General features: G+C 48.5%; 1 protein-coding gene across 5 annotated transcripts in view; it reads right to left on the bottom strand.

The window, feature by feature from the left end:
• Positions 1–4,117: 4,117 nt before the first annotated feature.
• The window catches only part of BMP3 (bone morphogenetic protein 3), a 77,558-nt gene continuing 55,266 nt past the window's right edge, over positions 4,118–26,409 (bottom strand). For 4 of the 5 annotated variants that reach the window (XM_041459649.1, XM_041459650.1, XM_041459651.1 and 1 more), the window contains 2 exons: positions 7,840–8,750; positions 4,118–5,781 (listed from right to left, as the gene is read on the bottom strand). In XM_041459649.1, the coding sequence (XP_041315583.1) occupies positions 5,590–5,781; positions 7,840–8,730 (1,083 nt within the window). In that variant the 5' untranslated portion in view covers positions 8,731–8,750 and the 3' untranslated portion in view covers positions 4,118–5,589. Of the gene's footprint in view, positions 5,782–7,839; positions 8,751–15,808; positions 15,939–26,409 lie in introns of those variants that run through there. The other variant, XM_041459652.1, reaches the window with a different exon arrangement.

Below are 26,409 nucleotides of genomic sequence, written 5' to 3'. Positions count from 1 at the left end.
CCATTCCTAAACCCTTCCTGCCTTTGTGAGCACCAGCTCCTGGCCGTGGAATCCAGCCGGCTGGGGGTGATCAGCCACCAGCAAAGGATTTAATGCCACGGCAATTACACCCGGCAGACCAGACTGCCAGGACCTGATGACACGGAGCTAAGAATGCCTGTGGCAAACTGCAGCCTCCATGGCTTAAGGCTGCTTGCAAGGCAGAAGGGATTTCCCTGTCCCACGATATTATGTGCTCTTACCTCCTACAGAACGATGAGCCACAGAGTCTTGAGGACTGTTCGTCTAAGCTCGACTATTTTCGGCTATCATCGGCTCTTCGGCTAAACTCGTCTATTATCGGCGAACCTGAATTTTCCCGCCCTTTCTGCCGCCCTCTTGAGAAGGTCAAGCGAGTCCGCGACACTCCACGACACTCTCAAAATGGCGACCGCGAGAGGCCCTCGGCAGAGAGAGGCGTCTTTACTAAAGCCTGTCGCTGCCCGTCAAAAACATGCCCGCCCGCGGCGTTGTTGAGCCCACAGCTCGTGTTCAGGGCACTTGAATCGTCACAAAAAATCCCGCCGCGGCCGCGCTGGCATCGGTGTGCCGTGCAGGCAGCTCTATAGACTTACCAAGGTCCTCATTTTTCCCGCCCTTTTGCCTCCAGCTTGAGAAGGTCAAGCGGGTCCGCGACACGGTACTCTCAAGATGGCGGCCCCGAGAGGCCCCCGGCTTAGAGAACTGTCTATAATAAAGCCTGTCGCCGCTCGTCAAAAACACGCCCGGCCGCGGCGCCGCTGAGCGCACAGCCCGTGTCCACGGCACTGGAAATGCTACGGAAAATCCCACCGAGGCCGCGCCGGCGTCGGGGTGCCGCGCAGGCAGTCCAGTAGACGGACCGAGGTCTTCGATTTGCCCGCGCTGGCTTTCCGCCATCTTGAGAAGGTCAAGCGCGTCCCGGGCCACCCTCTCCTCCGCTGTCGCCCGCTGCAGCACTTCGGCAGAGAGCGGCGTTTTCGCCGCCGCCGCCTCTCGGCTGCTTGGGGCCCGGGGGCTGCAGTACCGCGCTCTGTCCACAAGGCGGCAGCGCTGCCGCCCGCCCCAGCCGGGGCTGCGGGCAGGGACGCGGCAAAAGCGAACAGGCGCGATCCCCTCCAAAAGTCCTCCAAAATAAATGCCAAAAAACCACCCAGAAGAAAAAATAAACCCCTGCCTCTGACCCAATAAGAATGAAAATAAAGACCCCTTTCTTTTAAACAATATTGAAATATATTTTATCCTTGTATTTTTCGTATTTATATTCACATTTTTATTTATAATGTATATTGATGTGTAATGTAATTTATATTCTACATTACATCTGTTCCTAAGACTTGGTTTATATTTCTATTTTTACACATACCGTTATATATTGATTATAAATTTCTATGTATTTATATAATGCTTATATTATTTAAAATAAAACCCCTGCCTCTACCCGAATAAAAAAAAAAAAAATCCCCTTTCTTTGAAACCGTATTTATTCATAAAAGTTTAACATTTTTTAAGTTATATTTTTCATGTTTATATTCACATTTATATTTAAAATGTATATTGTTGTATAGTGTTATTTATAGTCTGTATTACATCTCTTCCTATTACTTATATTTATTCATATTTTGTATTTATATATATCTTTATAAATTGATTGTATATATCTGTATTTTGAACTATATCAAAATAATATGCATATTCATATTATTAAAAATAAAACCCCTTCCTCTAACCAAATAAAAACCAAAAAAGCCTTTCATTTTAAACTATATTTAAATATTTTTATATTTATGTTTTTCATAATTATATTTACATTTGCATCTATAATTTATATTGATGTGTTATATTTATCAATACATATAATATACACCATGACAATAAAATTTTTTATTTATATATGTACTGCTAATATTTGTATGTATTTAATTTTTATACATATCCTTATGTATTTATTATATATTTCTATACTTAGATTTTTACCTTTATTTTATTTATAATTTTTATAATAAAACCCCTGCCTCGTACCAAATAAAAAGAAACCCCCCCTTTTTAAACTAAATTTAAATATTTTTTCATTTATATTTTTGATATTCACATTCACATTTACAAGTAGTTATATATTACTATATATTGACTATATTTATACAATATATAGGAATATACTATGTTATAATAAGATATATACAGTATAATTTGTATTACGCATTGTATAGGTTTCTATTATTTTGTATTTATATATATATGCATATATTTACTATAAATTTCTATATTATATTTTATATCCAATTTTGTTTATATTTACAATCTATATGTAGATGTATTTATATACAAATATTAAATACTCTGTATTAAATATTATATTATTGATGTTTATATGCATTCTGTTTATATTTAGAATTGAAGTTTCATATTCCCATTTCTATATTTATATATTTGGGTTTTTTAATATTAGTTACAATTTTGCATTTAAAATCTAATTCCTAAAAATAAAATGACAAAACAAACAATGCCGAATTCCCACCAATATTGTCCAAAAAAATAACAGCTCCACCAGCCAAACAACTACCGGCAAAAAACCTGCTCACTATGCTCTTTTCAATAACTCTTATTTTCACATCACACAAAAATGAAACAAAAATAAAAAACAACCCTAAAGAAACCCACACAGCAAACCCAGAAAATCTCGTAAATAAAAATAAATCAAACCAACTTACTGAACTCAAAACCATACAACTGACCCTAAACGTTACTGAAAAAAATAACCAAAATTCTACCTCACACTAATTCACCAAGAGTAACCAACACTCTATAAAATAACCAAAAATAACCACCGGACTAATTAACGATTTAAAAATCCTAAAATACTACAAAGCAAAAAAATCACGACCCAAAAAAATCTTCCTAAAAAAATCAACCATATAAATACCCCTGTTCCCAAAAATAAAACTAATAAAAAACAACCACCAAATAAATCAAGCTATAAAAGTATCACAAATAAATTAATTACAACAAAAAAGTTATTCCTAACCCAATAAACCCATCATGCCTCAAACCATCAGAACAAAAACGCCGCCTAGAAAAAAGCACAAAGCCTAAAGATAAAAGTAACCATAGACAACATATCCCGAATTATCCGTAACAATCAGACACACGCTACAATTAAACAATCCAAATAAATCAATCCTGGTAATACAGTAAAAAATAATGAGATTATAAACACTAAGAAAACCTCACCAAGTAAGTAGGTGACAGCAACGCAGGCTCACCAAGACAAACGCACATAGCCACGCTAGTGAAAGCCACCACAACATCACTAGAAACCTAACCTCTGCTTCATGCTACGGCCCATAAAAACCACTGTAAACCTCAAAAAACAAATTTAAAAAAAAGGGGATGGGCAGCATGACAGGGAGGGATTAAAAAAGAACAGGAAGAGGGAATGGGACACAAGGATCCCACGAGGAGCAATGGCACAGGGAGCACCACAGAGAATAAAAGGGAACACGAGAGAGGCGTGGAGAAGGACAGAGAAAGACAGAGTGCCAAACACACGGCAGGGCCAGAGGGATACAGGGACACAGAGGGAAACAAGGACCCGGAGGGGAAACGACCACGGCTCGTGGGGCAGATGTTTCCCCTCCAGTCACTGCACAAGCGCAGCTGCCCTGCAGTTTCCTGCTCAGCGTCTCTTCCAAGCTCAAAAGGTGAACAAACCCCCAACATCTCCTTCCTCTAGGCAGCACAGACCCAGCAGGAGAACCTGGAATCCAAGGATGGATCTGAACATGGGAGTTCCACTTGCTACTCTGTCCCCCTTTTCTCCAGCTTAGCCCTGGGCTGGGAAACAAAAGACAACAAACATTTAAAAAGCAAACTTCAGGTGTCTTGAGGATGCCCAGCCTGGGAGAAAGCCCTTCCCACCAGCCTCTTGGCATTTTCCCCCTCTGAGGAACTGTGGAAATGCACAGGAGACCCGGGGCGGGCAGCCTGGAATGTTTTCTGCACACAAACGCCACAGCCCCGAGCACCAGCAGCCTGAAGAGGCTCAGGAAAGGCTTGAGTGCTCTTGGAAACGTCCCAGTGCCACACAGGAAAAGACAGATTCCATTTTAAAGTCATTTTATTTTCCGCTTCTCCGGAATTCCGAGCACAACGTCCGCATTCCTGAAGGAAAACAATAGAGACCAGACCAGCTTATCCATCAGCAGTGGGTGCACTTGTCCTTTGGAGCTCCCCTGCAGTCCTGGCAGCTCCAAAGTCCTTGCACTGACAAGAGAAAACTGCGTGGCTTGAAGAGTGCTGAGATAAAGGAGGATACATTAGGAGGGCCGTGGATATAAAATAAATTAGAAGCATCTGTAAAAGTTTCTTTCCATATACAAAATAACTTTTATTTTTTCGGGGGTGATTTTCACGTTTTAAAATTGACAGTCTGTACACAGATAAACCTTTCCCCAGAAATCACTTGAAAATGCTGTTTTTACAAGGAAAAAGGAGCCACTGAACAACCCATCCTGCAAACTCACAAGCCTCCTCTCTGCTGAGGGCGCCAATCTTTGGGCCAGCCCTGCCCCAGGAGTGACACCCTGCTGCTGCTGAGCTCAGAGCCCCCAGAGCATGGAAGAAGGGAATCACCACCTTGCCAGCTAAATCAGAGCACCGAGTGCCCCACCCAGTCCTTCCCTGAACAGCTCCTTGTTTTGGGTGACTCCAGCACCTCCCCGGGCAGCCCCTTCCACTGCCTGACCATCCTCTCCATGCAGGAATTCTTCCTCAAGTCCAGCCTGACCGTCCCCTGGTGCAGCGCGAGGCTGTGACCTCTGCTCCCGTCGTCTTGGGAGAAGAGGCCAGGGCACAGCTGGCCACAGCGCCCTTGCAGGCAGACAGCCCACAGGTGACCTGGGAGAGCGTTCCAGGAACCAGGACACTTCACCGAGCGCGGGATGCGTGGCAGCAGCCAGCGATGCCCTCAGCCGTGCTGCCTGGAGCTCCCAAGAGCTGAAGCACGGAGCACGTGTCAGTGCAAGGTGGGTAACCTCCTCCCAAGGAGGTGCACGGACACGTGGGCTTACCTACAGCTTTCGGGATGTCAGATTGGTTTTGCCGCCTTGCTGTACTACTCTAAAACCTAAGGCAAGAAACTGAGCTTTAAAATGAAGACTACGACATTTCTAACCTCTCCCCACCGTCAGAACAGAGATAAGAAGGACCAGCCTGTGCTGCTTCCAAACTCTTGTACAAAAATAGATCACTAAGTCCTTTGGGCAGTCTCAACAATCTGCAGGTTCCTCTTCCAGCTCTCGCTTCCAACAGGTACAGTCAGCTCCCGTTGCCAAGCCCTGTGTCTCGGCCAGAACCTCGGATGAGAAGTTTGTGTTCACTTTCCTTGGAATGGCTGTTTGGAATCCATCCCGCTCCCATTCTGACTGACTGGAAACCTTTACATGTTCCCTTTCCTGTCCAAAGGAAACGCATTGGCAGTGCAAACACGAAGCAGGTGTGACGAGACGCCTGGCCACCCCCTTCCCCAGCAGGCAGCCACCACGCCGGCGGTGCCCAAAGGCCTCCGAGGCGCTATCTGCACGCACAGGACTCCACTGTCATGTTGGGGTACACCTTCAGAACCACGTTCTTGTTCTCATCGAAGAACAGGATACTGAGGGAAGACATTTTGTCAGGGACGCAGCAAGGCTCGGGAATGCCGGGGACGACTCCGACGGCTCTCACAATGCTCTGGATGGTGGCGTGGTTGGATGGCTTCATGGCCTGCAAGAGACAGACACGGCAGAACGTGTTACTGACCCACACTGCCATGGATTATAATCAAATTGCTTTGTTCAAGGGCCCTGTGGAGAGCCCTCAGCTGGAACATCTGCAGCCAGTGGCACTGCTGAGGAAGGAGCCTCCAAGACAGCTCTGCCTCATACTAAAGTGACATTTTCCTCAGGGAAGAAACTTCAAAGGACAAAGCTTCCTAAATTTATAAGAAGGGACACACTCAGGTTTGCTCTGAACAGAAAGCAAATCTGCCTGGTAAGGTAACTGCACCCTGAAATGCTTCCTGATCCAAATACCTGCACAAGAGATAGCTGGGTATGAAAAATGCACAAGATACAGCTTTTAGCCAGGGACTTCTTCCTTGGTTTTTAGAGTTGTTCTTACACACACAATCTGGGAATCAAAACAGTTCAGTGTGTATCCCATCATATGTCCCTGGGAAATACACAGAACCAGGTCATTTTGGCCAAATGTTCAATTTGCAGTGTTGCTGCAATGAAAGATGATTTGGTTTTGGGAAAAAAAGTCAGTCTTAAGGGTTAGATATGGACCTACAAACAGAGCAGGAACAACTGTGAATTCCAGCTCATCATCTCGTTTGCTCAGCACACTAGTACATGAAGTTGTAAGTCCCCATCTAAGCTGATCAAAGACATTTCTGTTGGTTTGTTTGGAATTCAAGAGTACCTACACTCCTCAGCAGTAGCAGCCAGGGATTTAAAAAGAAGTTTTGGATTATCATACAACTCAGATTTCCACGTAATTTCTGTCTTCAAAGGGAAGTGAAAGGTCTGGTAGTGCCCAGTCATGTTCCCTTCCTCAGCTGCTGGGCAGCATTCTCCCCAGAATAACTGGGAGCCAAGAGCTGGGAGCCTGCTGATCACAAGCCAAAAGGCAGAACACCACTGCCTGCCGAGTGTCATTGCAGCTGGGTTACACGCAGGGCACACAAAGGCAGCTACCAGCTCCCACTCCTGACAGGAGAGCGTCTCCAGAGCCCACAAGCTCCACGCCAGGTCACGCTCCCAGCACAGGTGGGTTTGGCAGCAGTCAAACCAGCTGGCTAGAACCAGGCATGGCTAAAAAACTGCACATCTGGAGGTGTGGGGAGCACATCTGTTCTCCATTACCCACCAGGCTGTTAACCCTAGGCTCACGCTCAGCAAGGGAAATGCAGTACCCACAGGCACAGTCTGTTACTGCCCGAGGTCAGGGTATCCTCCTGCAAACACCGTCTCAGGAGCGGCAGATCCTGTGGTGCTCAGCTCTGAATCCTGCCCCTGCAGCTGGAGCTAGGCAAGGCTTCTCCAAGGAAAGGACCCCACCTTTTGCAGCTTGCTTTGTCCGTGTGCCATCCCCTTTGGTGCACTTCTTCCCCCCATCGCTTTCCAAGGGAGACTCCCTTGGCTCCTTAAGCCACTGAAACGCCACATGTATTTTGGAACCAACTGCTCTGGCTTCACTGTGGCAGGACCACAGACTCTGGAATGAAACGCTGCAGTGAGTCCAAGAGCCCTGCCTTGACTGATGTTTCCTGCAGCTGTTACTTGTGTATACCCCTCGTTTTAGGCCAGCCTCAAATCCCGTGTCCTACTCCCAGGTTTAGGCAGCCTCCAGGGCCCACTAAGAATGTTGCTAAGAATGGCACTGGACATTTGGAGCAGAGTTCATCTATCTAGGTCACAGGGCTAGGAGCACATCAGCCTCCCCTGCCACCCACATGCAACCAGCTCATACAAACCACAGGATATTTTGAAAGTGAGTGAGCCTGGATCCATTGGCTTTGGATTCCCTCGGTCCAGTGAAGCAGAAGTGATTCACTCGACTCTGTGGCACCCCAACCACGCCTGGCAGTGCCCGGAGCTGGAGCTCCCTGCCCTTGGGGCAGCCTTGCCACTGCCTGTGGTGGGGCCCTGGGCTCCTTTTGGGCACAAGTGCTGCCTACCAGACAGTTTTCCAGATCTGGCTTGCATCGCTGCCTGCCTTTTTACGGGAAACAAAATGCCCAGTTTATGGTAACAGACAGTGAAAAAGCATCATTCATACCTTTGGAATTGGGAATTGGCATTCTCCTGAGCAGTAATAGGCGTCAAAGGACTTAGGGGAAATAATCCACTCGCTCCAGCCGATGTCTGCAAAATCCACCTTGAGGTAGCGCCGGGCGCAGCTCCTCGGCTCGTTCCACTGCTTCCTCCGCGCCTTCTTCAGCGTCTGCTCATCAAACTGCAGAGTCTGGCTCTTCTGCACGTGACTCTTCCTCTGCTTCTTCTTACTCCTGGCCCTGTCTGCCAGCTGCGGCTGGAAGGCCTTGTAGGGCTTGGTGCCCTCCCAGCTGCGCTCCTCGCCGTACTGGTACCTGGCTCCCGGCAGCTCGTTGTTCTGCAGCGGCAACAGGGCGCCTGCGGAGCGTTTCCTCCGCTGCCTGTTGCTGCTGCTCCTCCTGGGGCCCTCTGCCTTGGGAAGGACCCTGGCCAGAGGATGGCGGTGTCCTCGCAAGGTGGAGACGACGCTCTCTGGCTCCGAGATAGCGGAATCGTTGGCGTAAATCAGGATGTAGGGCTCGTAGGAGGAAGACGCTCTTTCCCAGGGATGGTGGCCGGGCAGATCCATTTTAACACTGATCAGCAGCTCGTTGTTTTGCTTTGCTTCGTGCAGGAGCCGAGTGATATCCTTCCACTGCCAGGAAAGGACATCCTGGTAGGCAGAGGAGACATTTATGAGGAAATGTCCCAGGCTGCGAGTCGGGTTCCCAGCTGAAGGGAAGGTCCAAACCGAAAGACGTATCTGAATTTCAGGTGTCCCATGCCGGTGATGAGAACAGCCGCTGGGCTGGGAACAGTTCCACTTCACGTGCAGCAGATCACCAACATAATAGTACACCGAAGCTGACAGGACGTTTTCAGACTCCGTGAGTGATGTCAGGTTAAAAATGTACATCTCCTGGCCCTCGGGGCTCCCTGGAAAAACAAGTAATCACGTAAGAATATGGGCATCTAAAAATGTCATCCAGAGGGGACACAAGGCTGCTCTGACAGCCTTTTGGCTAAATCAGATACTACTCATGCCCAAATTTCCCGCTAGAGCAGTCAGTTACACTGGGTACATTTAGTCATTCCATCTTGGACACTTCATCAATTTTCAGGCCAGAGATAGAAGGTATTTACTAATACAGCTGAAGGCAGGCAGACAGTACTAGAGCAACCCTGGTAGCCCAAACAAAGCCAATCCAAAAACCAGATTTGAGGGCTCATGGGTGGAACACTCTAACCCCCACAAGGTGCAACAGCAAGGCTCAAGAGGAAGGTGTGATTTTTTTATTTTTAAATTCCCTGTGGGCTGCAGTTATGTTCGTCCTTCAGAGGAAGAGAAACACAGATCAGAATGTTAAGCTGTAAAACCTGGCTGGTAAGGAAAACTCAAATACAATGTAGCTAAGGTATGGTCTGCAGCCCCGCCCAAAGGGCTGGAAACACCCTGACACATTAGGGAAATGCAGAATTAAATGCTTTTTGGACACCAGGGCTTGTGAAAAGCCTCTCCAAAGGGTCAGTCCCAGCAATAACAAGCACAGAGATGGCCACAGACTAGGGATGACCAGCCACACCACTCCCACCCTCCACACAAGGTAGGAAGTCCCTTGCCCAGGCAAGTGAAAAGACCATTTTCAGTACTCATCTTTCACAGACATTGACCAATTCATGTTCTGTTTGACATTCAGTGCCTCCAGCCTGTAGCATCCCAATGGCCAGTGCCACTCAGGTAAGTGTGGCAAAAGCCTGGACTCTCCCTGCGCTACCCCATCCCTCCCACAGCAATCCAAGCAGCTTCCTTCTCTTCTGAACATTTTTGTGTCATAGTATTCCAATCAGTACATTAAAAAAGCAGGAAGAAAGGGAGAACCCTTCTCCCCAACTCAGCAGATGCACTGCTTCATGGAATTATGGAAAAAACCTGCACATCATCTTCAGTGGAAAAGGGTCAAAACAGTGGAAAGGCCAAATCATCTAAGGAATCATCTTTGTTTACACAATTCAGCCTAATCTGACAGCAGAGCACATAGGTAACTTAGCAAGCACTGAAAACTCAGGTACCACTATTACTGCAGATGCCTAGGGAACTAGATTTACCTGGAATTCCATCCTCCTTTGTATTCCTCAAGCCAAAACCAGGCCTTGATACCAGGCATACACGAGGACCTGATCTCTGCTTGGTTTGTGACCACTGATGTAATAAGGTTAATATCTAATTTGGCAGAGCACTGAGTAGATCAGTCTTAGGAGCATAGAATTCACGGTGTCTCACGGGCACCTGTTTAAGAAGTTGCTATTTGAATCACTGCCGTATGTTGAAGGACAAGTCTTGATCTTAATTTTCATTACCAATGCCACTTTAAAAAACCCGCCTGTTCTAAACTGGCATATTGTATTGGAAGACCAAGGAAGCTGCTTTTGTTCATCCAGAAATTCTGGACAGCACGGGGCGGACACAGAGGGAGTCTATAGTTTTGGTTAAAAGCCAAATTCCAGCCTGTAGCTCTACGCCAAGATGAAGCACTTGCAGTAGATGGTGCTATTTTCCTACACAACCACCTCCCAGCTTCAGCAGCTCCGAGTTCTCCGATCCTTCATCTGCAAAATCTCCTCAAAAACACTTACTAGCGGCCAGCACAGACATCTGTGGATTCACCAGATTCCGCCTCCAGAAACCCAACCGCATTACCCAGGGCTCCATGACAATTTGGGAGCACCAGGTCCGGTACACCACTTGTGCCACACCGATACCCGACTCCCAGGCACGAGCATTGCGCTGAAATAAGCGTTCCCTGGGCTAGAAATCACCCTGAAAAATTACACGCCAAGGAAGATGCAGCTTCAAAATAACTACAAAAGCGTCTTTTGCTCAGGAAAACTTCATTTCACTGAAATGAGACTTTGCTTTTGCTCTGCTGGAAACCATTGCAGACTGTTCACTAACAGCTCGAACCCAGCTCCTGGCACTGCAGCTGAAGTACCTGATGGATCTTGGGGGCATGGCCCGTGCTTCCTCGTCTCCCCACACCGACCCACAGCTGCAAGGAACTGTGACTGGCATTAAAAGAGTATTTTTAAGGAAGTGCAGTCAAGACGGACGTTGCTGGCACAAACAGATTCCTGTCACAAGGGGGATTTCAGGCATCAAAAAGCTGGAACGAGTCTGCGAACATGTGGTGTGTTTACCTTTATAGAGGATGCCCTGACATTTTTATGGACTGCCAAATCTATCCCACGGGTGAAAAAGGATGCAGTAACGAGGACTATTTAGTTATACAGTCACCATTAGCCACCATTTAAAGGAGATATTGCAGAGGTGCCCTGTGCCAGGGCCCGGTTAAGGACGGATCGGCGTTTCCGGTGTAAAACATTGTTCTCATCGGTTCACAGCCCACGTACAAAAGTTCACTTGGAGCTGGAAACGGGAACGAGTTCCTCTACAGAAACAGATTTGGAAACCAGATTTTCTCTTTTCTCCCACCTTCCTTTCGCTTGACTGCTGCTTCCTAGTTACCAATTTGTGTTCTGTGCAACAGGAAAAGATAGGATGCGGTTCTCCCTTTTGAAAGGGCATAGGACCTGGTGCCGAACTGGTTTTACTAATTCTTTTAGCAAAGCAGGTAAGATCACAGCAGCCAACAACTCGATATAAAACAGCAGCAAGTTCACCAGAGATTAAAGCTATCAGCGGCCCAAATAAAGAACTTGTGTAGAAACAGCAAAGCTGCATCCCAGGACCTAACTTACATGAGGGTTTCATGATACGAAACCCACAGATCTGCACATTGCACACTGGCCACTCGATCTCTTTTCTACATATTTTAAGCAGGAGGACCACAGGAGGTGTGAAAACTAAACACAGCATCTAGCTCGAAGCTAGCACAAGCCAAGCAAGCCAAGGGGGAGCGTCCACAAATCCGGGCAGGAGAGCCGACCTCGCTCTTCCTCACAGCCACGATTCATCGCACCTGAGCTGCTGGGGCGAAAAGCAACTTGTGCACAGCCTGTCCTCTGATGCCACAGCTCCTCATGCCGAAGTAGGAAACACTGTTCTAGAAACAGGGACCAGCAGGGAACTGCAAACACAGGTCGCTCACGTGCGTGGCACCGCTGTGAGACACACGGTGACAGAAGCCAGAAATTCTGTCCTGAGAGGCCGAACCTACAGATCCTGCCCATTTGCCTCAGAGGCGTGCAGATTTGGGCAGATCTGCCCAAATCATAGCTTAATGTTTGTCGAGTTCCTGGAAAATACCAGGATGCTACTGCTTGCATTGTATTTACAGGGGAGCAGAGGAAAAAAAACAAACCCCAACACAGAGAAGGAAAAAACGAAAGTCTCCTGACTGAATATTTGTAAAGCTCTTGTTGCAAAGAACCCCTGGTGTTACTGGTGCTCAGAGGGGCCAGCGTTTGGCCTGGACTGGTTTCTGCAGGCTGATGGCAGCCGGCGAGGCGCTGCTTTCCCCGTGCCTGCTCCGCTTCCCCTGTCTGCGTGGGCACCTCGCACCACAACAAAGGAAAGAAAGGCCTTGGGAAAGGGAGGAGAACATAGTTCTAAAACCACAAGAATTGGCCTAGGGGCAGGTGTAATACCTGAAATTACCTGAACTTCAGTCAATAAAAAAGAGTTTAAAGTAATTTCTGACTGTATAGCTTTACTATAACACCATTAGGAGGACCTTCCAATTAAAGTCAGGACTCATTTGCAAGCCATGCTCCTTAAGTGATGCTAGGATTAAAAATGCTTTCAGAACCAAACCTAATCTGCATTTGAGGCTTTTATCTTTCCGCTCCCCTTTATTTTCTCGTGCTGCATCTGACCTCCAAACCCTGAGCCTGGGCAGCCACCAGCACACCTCCGGAGGCAGTGCTGAGGGTAAGCAGGCTCCTGCTCAGGTCTCTTTCAGGAGGAGAGAAGCTCCAGAGTTCCCTTGCCAGAGCTGCCCGTTCGCTCCATTGTGTCTCACAGATCACCTGACCTCCTTCCTATGCGTCTTTTAGAGCCACAACAGATGGAAAACCACTCACTCCTGTGGCACCCACAGGTGAAAAACTGGAAAAGGCCTGTCCAAAGCAACACAAGAACTACCAGAGTCATCCCAGAAATGTCCTGCAACAGTGAGAAGAGCTGCCACAGAAATCACAGGCTGAACATCCCTCAACTCAGATACAGAGAAACAAATTAGAGCAGTTAAGTCCATGAGGGAGAACAGTGTTAAAGTGTAGCTAAACACTCTAAGAAAGATATACGTACATCCTTACTGCACTCCTCGTGAATTTCGGGACTGGGGGTTTTTTTCAGCTTTGTCAAAAGCAAAGGTCCCTTTTCCTGAGCTATTCAAACTGTACAATTATGCTCCCAGATAATTTAGCAAGATTAACAGCAAACAAATTTACCTGAATGATCGCATGAACATTCATCAAAATGAACGGCCAAAACGCCCAGCCCAAACAAGCCAGGTTGTGAATTCGGGTGCTTGAGAGGTTTCAGGGCAGCGTGGGACGGAGGCTTCAAAGAGCTGCCACACAGGGCTGAAGCTCTGGTCCCATCCCCTCAGAGAACTGAGCGGCACAAAGAGAAACTTGCTCTTAACAGGAATGAGGATGCTTGCTTTGATTAATCAGTCGTGGCTGGGTTTTGCTGGCTGTGGGTAACAGGGCTGCAGCTGCCACGTGCGACACCACTGTTCTTTGACCAGAAACAGGGATGAGTTTCAACAAATCCTACGAGCTTTTGGTCTCATCACACAGCACTCCAGACTCTCAACAATTTGCCTGCTGGCTTACCTGGGAGATTTGGGAAATGCCTTTCCCATGTGCTGCAGAAGAAGCAGAAGCCCCTGCAGAGGAAAAGCAAGGACAGAAAGGTTTCACAGCTACCTGTGAGAGCTCAGAAAATCTGTGCTTCAGAAAAGGAAGAGTTTCTCTCCTGAAAACGTCAGGCTAAACTGCAAAGTTAAACTGCAAATGAAACCACTGAAAACTTGCTTCAAGACCTCTTGCTGTGGATGGAGGAGACACGAGAGGATTCGTGGGGAACTTCTGCTCCTAGCAGACAAAAAGCTGAGTCCTGAAGGGGTTGGCAGAGGGATTGGTAAAATGTGAAGGTGTAATAGCAAAATCACATATTAAATTAACTGATGCATCCCATTGAGGACAAGGGGAAACCCATGGGAGACTGAAATTTGGAGCCAAGGAGTGCAACAGCCAAAGCAGAGGACCTAGACACAAAGTACCTTGGAAGGAGAATACTGCTGGATGTGCCATTTTCATGGCAAGCCTCGTCAGGCAGTTGGGCACAAGGAAGAAGTCAGAAAAAGTCTTCCCATTGCACCCACCGCCCTGAGGAACACCACATATAAGGGCTTTCTGGAAACAGATTTTCTGCCATCAATAACCACACGAAATAAGCTGCTGCTGCTGCCAATGGCAAGAGAAAGACAACAGATAACTGGTTAAATATTTTGGATAAATACTTATTAAAGTGTCAACAATTTTTAAAACCAATTTATTGCTTTGGCACTTGATCTGTGGAAGTATTGGAGGAGGAGGAAAGGGATTAGCAAGCAGTGTGTTTATAGGACTGCTGCCACTCAACATCAAGTGAGAGTACTAATATAATCAGAAAGACCACAGAGATGGGATTTCAACCAACAACATTCTAGGTTTAGAACAATAAATGGCTTTAATCAGATATGCATAACAGAGCAAATATTGCTCTGCTAGGATCATTAACAACCTCTCCTCTTTTTTTTTTTTTTTTTGGGGGGCGGGGGGGTGTGCTGTAGTGAATATTATATCCTCCCCTCTTTTGGTAGGCTTAATTCAGCAACAGTCATGGACATGAGACTTCACTAGGCAAACCAGTCACGTTAGAAAGGCAAGAGAGCTCTTTAGCAAGAGCAGCAGCTGGGCAGAGTCCTGGCTCTCAGTGCTCCAAACCCAGGGTAATTACTCCTCTAAAGCCTCTCCTGTGGACACAAATACTTGCAGGGTTGAAACCTAAGACACCAAAGCCACTCATTCCTCATTGTATTTGGTCTCTGCACAGAGCTGCCTTACAAAAGACATTGATGCTTTTGAAGAAGCAAGGAAGCCTGCCACCCACAGCTCTCTTTCCTAGGACAGGAAGGACTTGAAGCAAGTCACTGAAACTCACGGACAGCTCTCACTTATACTGGTAGATGCGTGCCCAAGGAAAAGCCACTGGGTCAGTGCACCGGTGTAAAGAAAAGTAAGAGACTAGCAAATGGGGTTTCTGTGTGTGCCGTGACAGCAAGGCTTTGGGGTGCAGCAGATAAGGGAAGGACATCCCAGCGATGCCCATCTTTGGGTGCTGGCCATTCCATTTAGCCCTTGTGGAGCTCACATGCACAAAAACCACAAGAGGGAAGGGTTAGGGCTAGCATTTAGACAGTGACTTCTTCTCTTTCTGCTGGGACATGGTTCTTTTGAGATGCTGGAATGTTAAACTCATCCCCCTCCCTTACAGAAAACGTTTTTACATTTTCACCCATCCACCTGTCCATGCCAGTGTGCAATCACAGAGAGACGTAAGCGCCCTTTCCAAAGATGCCAAGATGAAATATTTGCAACGCTTAAGTGATGCTTCAACTGAACTCATCTGCCACTGCATCTCACTGTCAGTAACCCCAAGCCATGTCACGGCTCCGTCAGGTGCACACCAGCCCTTGGCTCCAACAGAAGCTACATGTGCAGAACACCACTAACAAACAGGGGACTCCGGAGAAGCTCCGCTAATTACTCCACCTCCCTTGCACTGTACTCAGCCACCGCGATGACACTGATGCTTGAAGCAGAGCAGAAGCGGTAAGGCAATAATTTAAGCACAGGACATAACGCCAAACCCCACAGTCCCCGCAGGAAGCGATACTCCTCCAATTCTCTCATTTCTTCCCTCCACCGAGCTCTCCGGGCACCACCCCAGCGATGCTCTTCCCCCGGCCGCGGCGCGCACTCACCTGCCGGCAGCGGGCGGAAGCCGCGCACCGTGTTGCCCCGGCGGAGCCACGGCGCGGCCGGTGTCGGCGGGTCTCGGCCGCCGCGGTACTGCTCGTAGAGCCGCAGCATGTGCTCCGCCACCCTGTCCGCCGCCGCCGGCCGCCCGGGCCGCCGCTGCCCCGCGCCCTCGTCACCTGCCTCTCCTGGGGAAGGAAAAAAGGGGGAAAGGGGGAAAAAAACCCGACAAAAAGCGGGGCGGAGGAAAGCTCCGCGGTCTGGACCGCCCTTCCTGGGCGGCGGGGAAAGGGGGGTTTTATTCCCAGCCGCGCAGGTTGCTGCGGGGCAGAGGCGGCGGTGCTGCTCCCGGCTCGGTGCAGCCCCGAGCCGCGCAGAGCGGGGGAAGCGCGGCGATCGCCCCGCCCGCCCTCGCTCCGGCGGGGGCGAAGTGCGAGGAGCCGCCACCCCAGGGGAGCGCAGCGACGGGACGGGACGGGACGGAGGGAGGGGATTCTCTGGAAACTCCATCCCCCTGGGCGGACGGCGATCGAGGCGGAGGACGGTCCCCTGCCCGCCTCCACCCAGCCCCTCCCAAAGGCCGTACAATAACGTGATCGCATTGAAAAAAAAAAATAAATAAATAAATAAAATCGCGAGTAGTTGTCCACTCGCGCTTCTCCCGCGGAACGTCTCAAGGCTTGGCTGGGAGTGGAGCACCCCAGCGGGTGCGGAAGCGATGCTCACCGGGTCGTGGTGGGGTTCTGCCCGCCCCTCCGGAGTACCAGCCACCCTCAGAGACCCTCGGCTTCCTCCAACCCGGCCGGGACCGGCAGAGCTGCCCTGAGCAGCCCGGAGCCCGTGGGAGGAGACGTGCGCCTAGAGAAATCCTCGGCTACAGCGGGGCACGGCAAGGTGTCCTTGCCCGGCTGAGACAATTCCATGTGCCTCCCGCATTTGCTGTCTTTCAGCACCAAAGGACAGAAATGTCTCAGCCTTACACAACAGCCCAGCACACAGGACGCTGTCCCTCAGCAAATCTGCTTTGCAACAAAGGGGTGCCTCGTCTGTACCTCGGGCAGGGAACACACCAGGGGTGGAAGAGGAGCCTCGCTGCAGGGTCACAGTTCTTGAGTGTGCTGGTTCCCAAGACCGGCTTGGTTTCTAAGCTGAAGAAGGGAGATAATAAGATTGGCCTAGAGACCAGCACAAGGAGCTTAGCACGTATCATTTCCAGCACAGGGCATTTGGCTTTTCCACGGGCTACAGCAAGTGTGTCATTATCCAGCCCTGAATAGTACACCACACCACATCATGTATTGCCTCTCAAATTACACTGAAATTAGGATGGGCAGCAAGCACTGTCACGCAGTTGTAACAAGCCCATCTGTAACTGCGAGAGGCGAGTGCCCACCAGCAGGTAGGGAGGAAAGTGAAGATTCTCAACAGCAGAGCAGTGATTTTTATATGCTCCCCCATTTGAAGGCTCAGATACAACCCCTGGCAGTGACTCATCTTCAAACAGTGCTGAGGCACCGAAGCTGCCACATGCATCTCCAAATCACATCCGTAGATGTGGAAACACACACCGCGCCACTATCCATGCAAGTCGTACCATTATCTCTACTTCTCATTAGGTAAATGCACATTACAGGCAATATAAAAGCTAACAATACAAGTAAACATAATTAATAAGCTCATAATTAAAACATTAAGGTATAAATTGCCTTTTTTTTGACACAAGTAATAAAACCAATGCAGATCCCTGCAGAAAGAAAACAAAATTATTTAAACTGATGGCTGAAAAATTCAGCACAAGCAGCAGTCCCTGGCTTATATCCATGGCAGAAGTGTCAGTCCCAAAGAAGGCTCTCTACACAACTGGAAATTACCATATCAGGATAATTTCAGGATTTCAGTTTTTTTCTACTGTTGAAAGAAGCAACATCAAAAAAATCCCCAAGCAACAACACACCACATGTCTTTAAATCAAAACTGGCATAACTGAATCCTGTCCTACACCTGCAGCACCAAGCCATTTGCTGGAAGATGTCATCTTTTGCACATCCCCAACACATCCTCTGAGCAGCTTCCTGACTCTTGAGATCAGACCACTGTAAATCGAGAACTACCTGAGTAGACAAAAAATTAAATAAGCCCTCAGAGATACTGTGCATCTGTAACACCATTCTCAAGCAAAAGGGGATTAGACAAGAACCACTTTCAGTTTAACATGGAAGCTCAAGCACCCTATGGCTGAGTTTTTATTTAAAATCCTTTGAGTATTGGCAGAAAGCCCCGTTTATGCAAAATTAACCCCAAATTCGGTTCCCAGAACCTCACCCCAGCACTCGATTGCAGCTAAGTGTCTAAAATATAAAGTTAGCCCTATACAAGCCTGTTACAGCCAGCAAGGAGAGAGAAAGAGGACACTGCATGTGAAACAGAAAGGAAAAAGTGACATCTCGGGGCATTAGGAGCCTCCTCTGAATCTCCCTTTTCAAACAGCTGCCACAGGCACACACAGGGTTTCAAAAATCCCTCACTTTATGGGCTGTCTGTCCCTGTGACATATCAGGACACTCACTACACAGAGTTCTGCAGCTTGCATAGTTTAAGAATATCCCCCACTCCAGGAGATTGTTAAATGCCAGAGCCTTGTGAGCACACCATCCAAACCAAACCAAACCATGTCAGGAGCTCCTCTCCACAGTCACCAAACTCTCACACCTGACCTCCAGGGGAACTGTGCTTCTGTGCTTCTCTGCTATTCCTTTTCTGCTTCTTCCACACAAGTGCCACAAACCAGTTATCCAGACATATCCTGCCCTCCAGCTACAGCCAGCACAACTCCAGGCCCTACTGTCCCTGAGCAGCTCCATCCTGATCACCACGGTCTCCAGCCTGTGCAGCAACCTGGCATTTTAATTCCTTAGCCCCTGGCAGAGAGCAGGCTTCAATCCAAATTAAGTTTATTTAAATGGTGAGCAAGGCCTGTGCCATCGTCAGGGCCAGCCTCACCACCCTCCAGCATCCCCTCCAAAAGTCCCATTTCAAACCTCCACCAAAACTTCAAGGATTTTCACTTTCTCAGAGCTTGCCACAGAGTGCACAACCCAGCAACCTCGCAGCTATTTGTTCCCTTTACACAAGCGCTCGGAAGTCCCAGGGAACAGGAAACCACAAATACTCCTTCTAGAGGAAATGAAATAATTACATATTTGCATAACAAAGTGATATTAGCAAAATCTGTTCAGCATGTGAAGGCTAACCCCACACTCGTGCTGCTGTTTGCCTGGCTCTCAGCTGCTGCAGAGCTCACTCAGCACAGCAACCTCCGCTGCTGTGGCTCCCGCATCCAGCCCTCCTGGCTGTCATCTGGAGAATTCCCCACTGCAGCTCCGCCTCGGCTGCCTCGCACCAGCCCTCCACACATCTGTTTGGCTGTCTCGGAAGGGCTTCTGTGTGCTCTGCTGTGGCAGGGCTCCTGACACCGACTCGTAGGGTCAGCGACACCAGCTCTGCCCCAGCCGTGCGTTCCCAGCCCCACTCTGACCAGACCCCAGCCCGTGGCTCTGGTGTGCTGTCCCGCATCCAGGGACCTTGTCTCTTCTCCCTGGGGTCAATCGGCTCTGCTGGACCACTGTGCCCTGGTCTGTATCACTTCCTTGCATTCCTGACACACACACACGTTCCAGGCACGCCAGGTACAAATGAGAACGCTGAGCAGCTTGTCATCCAGCACTGCCTGGAACCACAGAACCAGCCCAGCGCTGCTCAGAACCACGGCACCAACCCAGCACGGCTCAGAACCATGGCACCAACCCAGCACGGCTCAGAACCACGGCACCAACCCAGCACGGCTCAGAACCATGGCACCAATCCAGCAACACTCAGAACCACAGCAGCAATCCAGCAATGCCTGGAACCATGGCACCGATCCAGCAATGCTTGAAACCATGCCACCGATCCAGCACTGCTCAGAACCATAGCACCCATCCAGCAATGCCTGGAACCATGCTCCATGGACCTCAATGCCCTACGCTGGCTCTCCCATTACTGGAAACAAGGAGGCACGTGCTCCCTGTTGTGCTCCTGCCCACGGCCCCAGAGATGTACGCAGGGAACAGCCTCGCACGAGGCAGGCCGAGGTGGGAAGCCCCGAGCAAACCCCCTTGTGCACAGCCATTCCCTATATCCCCTGTGCTGGCTTTTCCAGGCTCGCCAGCTGGGCTGGGTGTTTGCTCAGGTGGCCAGCAGCAGCCTCCCCCCTGGAGGGGCCCTCCAGCAGAATTTCTTCTCTCGGGCCCCGGGATCACACGTTTCTCTCACCGTGGAGAAGTTCTGCGGCAGGACCTGTAAGAACTCTGCCCGGAGGCGAGCTGAAATGAAGCACGCCTTGAGCGAACAACAGCCAAAGAACGAGAACGACGTTCCCCTTCCGTGCAAAGCCGTGTTCTGTACACACAGCTCAGCTCATCTGCGTGGCCGCAGTCCGTTCAGCACCTGTGTTTTTGTTTTCTTTGCGGTGGGAACTGTGGCTTGGCCTGCACTGCTTGTCCCTGCCTGCCTCTCAGAGAACTGCCCAAAGGTTTCAGTCATCTGTAATCTGATTTCTCTGTGTGGGGAAAGGGAGCTAAGGGTACAGTTTCCCCAGCTGCCTCTTTCACAGAGGGCCAAAAGGAGAACATCTAAGGACCAAACGTGTTCCACTAAATAACAACAACTCTGCTGTGAACGTGCTGGTGGCTCAGCAGAATGAAGCTCCTCAGCACCAACCTCCTGCTACTTTCCAGCTTCACTCGGTCATCCCAAACAACCACCACAACAACAGATCCCCATGTTGTTGCAAGACCAAAGATCCAGAACAAAATTAGGATTTTGGTGGGGTGCTGAAGAAATAGAAAAGGACTGAAAACATATACAGGCTAATACAACCTGCAGACCTTAACTGATGCACACAGTTCAGATATGCTGGAAAAAGACCTACAACTCTCCCCACCGGTACAAAATCTAGATTTCCAGGGATCCGCTTGCCCATCAATGCCCAAAATCAGTTCCCTTACGGCAGCATGCAAGCCCTGTACCTACAGTAAATGTCACAATCGGTGGCAACACCAGAATCTCCTTCTGGAAAAAAACTTAAGACAGTTCCATGCACCTTATGTTTACAGCGAGAAGTAGTTTTGGGGTGGACAGTTGGCATTCGCTTCTGCTGGAGAGCCACAAGGCCTAAGAATATACACAAGAAGCTTTCATGTGGTTATCAGTCCTTGGAATGCTTCTCTCATGATTACCGTGTGTTCTGCGTGTCCACTTCACTTGGGTCTGATCAGGGCTGACCAGTGACAAGACCTTGGGAACAACACCCAGTGACATGTCAGGGAAACAGAGTGTAAGAGGCTGCTCTGTCCTGTTTGTCTAAGAAAATCAACCTTTCCTTTAGAATGCTAGCCAGGCCACAGAAGGGTTTGGGGACAGATTTCCACTTAGGGCAGAGGCCAGAGCTTCCTCCAGCTAGTGCTGGCAAAGGATTACAGCACGTCACTTGGGAGCTTCCATTTTGTGGCAATGCTCAGGGGTCCTTGGCTTCGGATGTCAGAAGGGACACAACACCGGGAGGGCAGCTGGCATGCAAGCACAGGTGGGCAGGGAAGCAGATGGGTTTCCTGAGCAGCCAGCACTCCTGTGCATGCCTCCTGACTACCATTCCTTCATTGCAGATCCCACAGCTCACATTCTGAACATCCCATAAGACACGCATGATTTTTATAAAAATACTTGATCTAAGGATGAGCAGTGAAATGATTAATCACAAGACATTTACATAGAAAGAAAAATTAATTGGCATTACATGGGAGCAAAGATCAATAATCCGAAATAAGGGGAAACATGGCAATATTGAACAAGAACTTGTTACTGAAACACTGCTTTGTATGCAATCAAATTACTTGCAGATCTCTGCAGCAGTACAGGAGATGAGTAGATTCAGATCGGGGTACTGAGGAATTTTTCAACCAAATGTTTATTCCAAGACCCTGATTGCTCAGACCTCACCAAGGATGTGGGAAGTGCAGTTGCATACCCGTTCTTCACTGGATCTTTAATTACTGACATAGCTTAGACAGCAGAGCTCGGAAAATGCAGCCACAAAAGCCAGCAATCGCAGACCCACCCTGAGCTCATCAGGGGCTGTTCTCTGCCTCTTCCTGCTCCTCCCTCTCCTTACAATTTTAGAGATGCCAGGCCTTTTCCAAATAACAGTTTTGGAAGTTTTTACAAGGAGTTAAAGCAGATCGCCCCCCCACCCAATCAGTTCTGTTTCCTGCAAGTCAACCACCAAGAAACAGCCTCTGGTCTCTGGATTCAGGCATGGGCAGGGGCTCTCTCGTGCTGAGGCTGTGCCCTGCCAAGCATTAGGCACCAACTCTGCCTTTGGCAAGAGGTGGCTCCCCAGAGAAACCCTCACCTTGTGTGCCACAACGCCACCCGTACCTGCAGCAGCTGGCACCACGAGTGACAGCGGCTCTGACCGGCACTGCGCACGAGGAGCTTGCCATAGATGTTGCTACAACATGGATGGCAGCTGAAGAAAGTACTAGTTCTGCCATTCAGCCATCCACTAAAAAATCTGGACACCCCAGATGTCAGCCACAGCTATTTCCTGGTGGAACTCAGAGGGAAAGCGGTTCCTTCAGCAAACCAGACAACACAGGGAGAGCAGGACAGCACATTCCGTAAGTCACAACTCTTTCTCACCTAAGATTTTAGTCATCTGTAGTTTCCATTTCCCTACTGCAAATATATACGGTTAGTTTCTCCAAAGCTGTAAAAAGCCCATCTTTCCTCAGAAGAGATTTGATCTTTCTTTATGAGATTGAAGTTGAAATTGTAAAAAAGAGAGAAATTTAAAGAGAAAAGTAGTATTTGCTGTATTTAAAGACAAGCCAGGCGTGGAATCACACATCTCCAAATTAAACATTTACAGAGTTGGCAGCAATGGATTTTACTTCTCACATATGCAAACATCGAATGTACTCTCTACTTCCCACCTATGCATCTATCCAACATCTATCTTGCTCCCCGTTGCTTTTTGCATTCCTAGGGATTATGCCCTGGACTCCTGCATGGCACCTCCTCACATCAGCACAGTGGCTGCTTTCACCTCCAAAAGATGTGAAGACTGTGACAAAAATCCTGGATGCCAGTGAGAGACAGCAACGCGCGTGGCCAGGACACGAAGAGATGACTGACAGAGCCATAAATACTGAAAGGAACTGGAGTGCAGGTATTGAAAATCATCAAAAATCAGGACACACTACCCGTGAGTGCAGACATCAAGCCTCATACACGGGGATCACCATTATGCAAGGAGAATACAAAGCCACATGTAAATGTTCAGAAGCTATTTTTCCCCCATATGGCTCCAGTCACAGGCTGGGAGCAACAGCAGCCTTCCCGGGCTTCGTTCTCATCAGGCTCCCCAGTTTCACGCCTTGGCCACCTGTTTCCCCAAACCCTCAACAGCGACTGGCCCGTACTATCGGTATCTTGGTCAGCCAGTCCAGAACTCAGGAGCAAGCGAAGGGCCAAGTGGTTTTAAAAATGTTAAGTATGATGCCAAACCAGGAAATAAACACATCTACTTTGTAGGAACTATAAAACAAAGCACTGCCCTCCTCATGCACTGTTGTAGCTCTTGTCTAAGAGATCCTGTGCAAGGTCACTGGAGGAAGGACCAGCTGTGGGACTTCCAACATAAGCACAGGCTCCTGACACGCTTGCAAAGAAACCTCTGCTGATTACAAAAGAGAAAACTCCATAACCAACAGCCTTTTCTCCTCTGAACCCCCTGCAGATCCTGTGTCCCGGAAGCTGGCAGATCACAGTGACAGCTGTCACCAGGCACACGCTGTTGTACGTGAGCTGCTCCTGTCACCAACTGACAGGCATCCATGGAGCATCCCATACCTTGGGCTTGGGCTGCACCCCGGGGTTACCACCCCTCTCCCCTGCATGGGGTCACTGCTGCCTTTGTGCTCCACCGGCACAGCTGGAGTTCCATTCAGCTCCCACTGCCCACTGCCTCCTTCCCTCTCCACTCTGGCCTGGATGTGTGGGGCTACAGCAGATCTCCTCTGTCAACTGCTCTTAAACCCACAAAGCAGGGCAGGGAAGGGAGAAGTTGCCTTCTGCCCCACGCTTGGGAAAGGGTTGCTGGCCATGACTTGGCCTACAGGTCCCTACAGATTACCAGATTGTATCTCTGAATACACCCGAGAACACAAGGGGAGGGAATTCCAATCCCAGCCGGCGACTGCCTGCCAAGTGCTCGCCCACTTGCAGCGAGCAGACCACAGCAGCAGCGCGCGAGGAGAAGGGCAGCAGCAGCGGGATGGTTCTTGCGATAGCCGTGCCCCGCGCGCCGCTCCCGAGCGCCCACGGCCCCGACCGGGCCGCCCTGCTCAGCCCAGAGGTCTGGGCCCAGAGTAAATGAGTTTCACTGCTGATCAGATAAAGGAGGCACTTCACTTCATTAGTCCAGGGGAAAATCTAGGAGGGCAGGTGCCGCAGTAGAACGGCTCCTTGCCTGGCTCTGGTTTAGAAAACAACATGCAGACGTCAGAATAACAGAAGATGCCGCAGTCACAAGCGGAGCCTGAGGACACAACAGCACCCAGGCTGGCAGTTTCACAAATAGCACACCTAGCCACGGAAAACCAATAAACCAGGCAGCTCACACAAAACCCAGAGAGTACCATTCCACTGCAAGACATTCCCTCCATCCTCCTTCATTAGGAGAGGCGCCCCAAGCATGGTCAATCAGACAAGGGAACCCAAACTTTGCCTTTTGCTGTGCTGGTTCATTCAAAAAACTTTTTTTGCTAGGGTTTGATAAAGTGAACATTCTCCATTTTCTTTGAACAAACTGTACTACACTTGTTTCTCATCAGATTACATAAATTAGCTGAGAGGGAATGGATTCAATTACAGCCCAGATTCCAGACCTCTTAAGAACTGACGGCCTAACACATTCCTTTCATTTAACAAACTGGAACCAAATGAGGATTATCTCATATAAATAATACTCCCTCGATAGGGAGATGCAGTAAAATGGCAAAAATACTCAGAGGAACCACGCAGATCAAATACAAGAGCCTCTGATATTACCCTCTGGATTTGAAGTATGAACATCACATAAACCTCATCGTTCAGTATTTTTGCTTTGTATTGGGAACAAGAATTTGATCCAAAGACTTCAACTTAAGACCAAGTTTCATATCTTTTGACAGACTCAGACAGCCAAGATAAAAAAGCGTTTCAGCAAAGTATGCCTTTCCACATAGAAAAGATAATTTGATATCTCTGCGCGCCATACAAACCTCTCCTGAAAAATCCAAATTTACACTCTCCCAAGTGACTCAGAGTAAGCATGACCAAGAGCAAGGGCTTTACAGCGCTCAGAAGCGAGGCAGCTTCCCAGACACACTCTCTTTAGGGAGGCAGCATTGTGGAACAACTGAACCTGCTACGGCAGCTCTTCGGAACAACGCATCCTGGCAGAAACACTCTCCCAGCCGTTCAGCCTGAGCACCACACAAGCCATGTCCAGAAAGGATTTTTTTTGTATCTGCTCAAATGCATAAGCAGCCAGGGAAGAAAATTGCAAGGTAAAGACTTTGATTTGGAGCTCAATAAAGGACTCAAAGCTGAAGGACTAAGTTATACAAGGCATCGATTATCCCATTAGCAAACGGTGCTCTCTCTGGACACCTTCTGAAGGAGCTGGTTAGAACACAGAGGCAGATTACCTGCAAGCAAATGCTTCTTAGATTGCTAAAGAATGGCTGAAGACAGTTTTGATGTCAGCCCATGCAATTACAACTTGTCTAATCCTCCAGCTGTATTTAACCTGGCATGCAACTACAAATCCCAGATTCAGCAGGTAAGCCTCACACGTAAGACTCGATCCAAGAAACAGGATGTTTTTACCCACTCAGTGAAAAGGTTTCCAGGGGACACGGCAAGTTCTCTGCCAACACCAATCTTTAAATCAGTACGGTACTAGCCAAGCCTCTCTTCCTGGGCTTCTTCGTACCTGTCCCTCCATGTGTCCAAAGGCTTTCTCAGTATTGTAGGAACCTCAGTAACTACTGTGCACACACAGACACAAGTAAAGCAAACAAGCTGTCCTGGCACTTAGTCTGAACATCCCTTTATGTTCAGCGAGAAGGTAAAAAACGTAGCTTTGCATGGGCTACATTCCACCTATAAAACCCCAGACACGGGATATGCTCTACCCCCCTTCCTCCATTTCTTTTAGGAAAGAAGTGAAACATCACCTGAAGCTACATTCTTCCTCTAGAAGGGATGAATGTGCTGACCTGTACATCGAGTTGGCAGTGTGCCCTAGTTTACATGCAGGGAATGGTAAAAGTGGTCGGAGCATATGTGAAATTCTTCCACTCAGAGCAACCAGGACTAAGAATACCTACTGAGTACAAAGGGGACATTTCCCCTCTGATGGATGCGACAACAAGAATTTTAAAAGGCTTCTTTTATTAAAAGGTTCCTAATATGTAGAAAGGACAACTTCTGCTAAGCAGACACAAAGTTATGTTCACGC

The sequence above is a fragment of the Pyrgilauda ruficollis genome, unplaced genomic scaffold, assembly GCF_017590135.1.
Source record: "Pyrgilauda ruficollis isolate IOZ18807 unplaced genomic scaffold, ASM1759013v1 scaffold139, whole genome shotgun sequence".
NCBI lineage: Eukaryota > Metazoa > Chordata > Aves > Passeriformes > Passeridae > Pyrgilauda > Pyrgilauda ruficollis.
The sequence above is the reverse complement of the archived record's forward strand: the minus strand, read 5'-3'. Positions and strand labels throughout refer to the sequence as shown.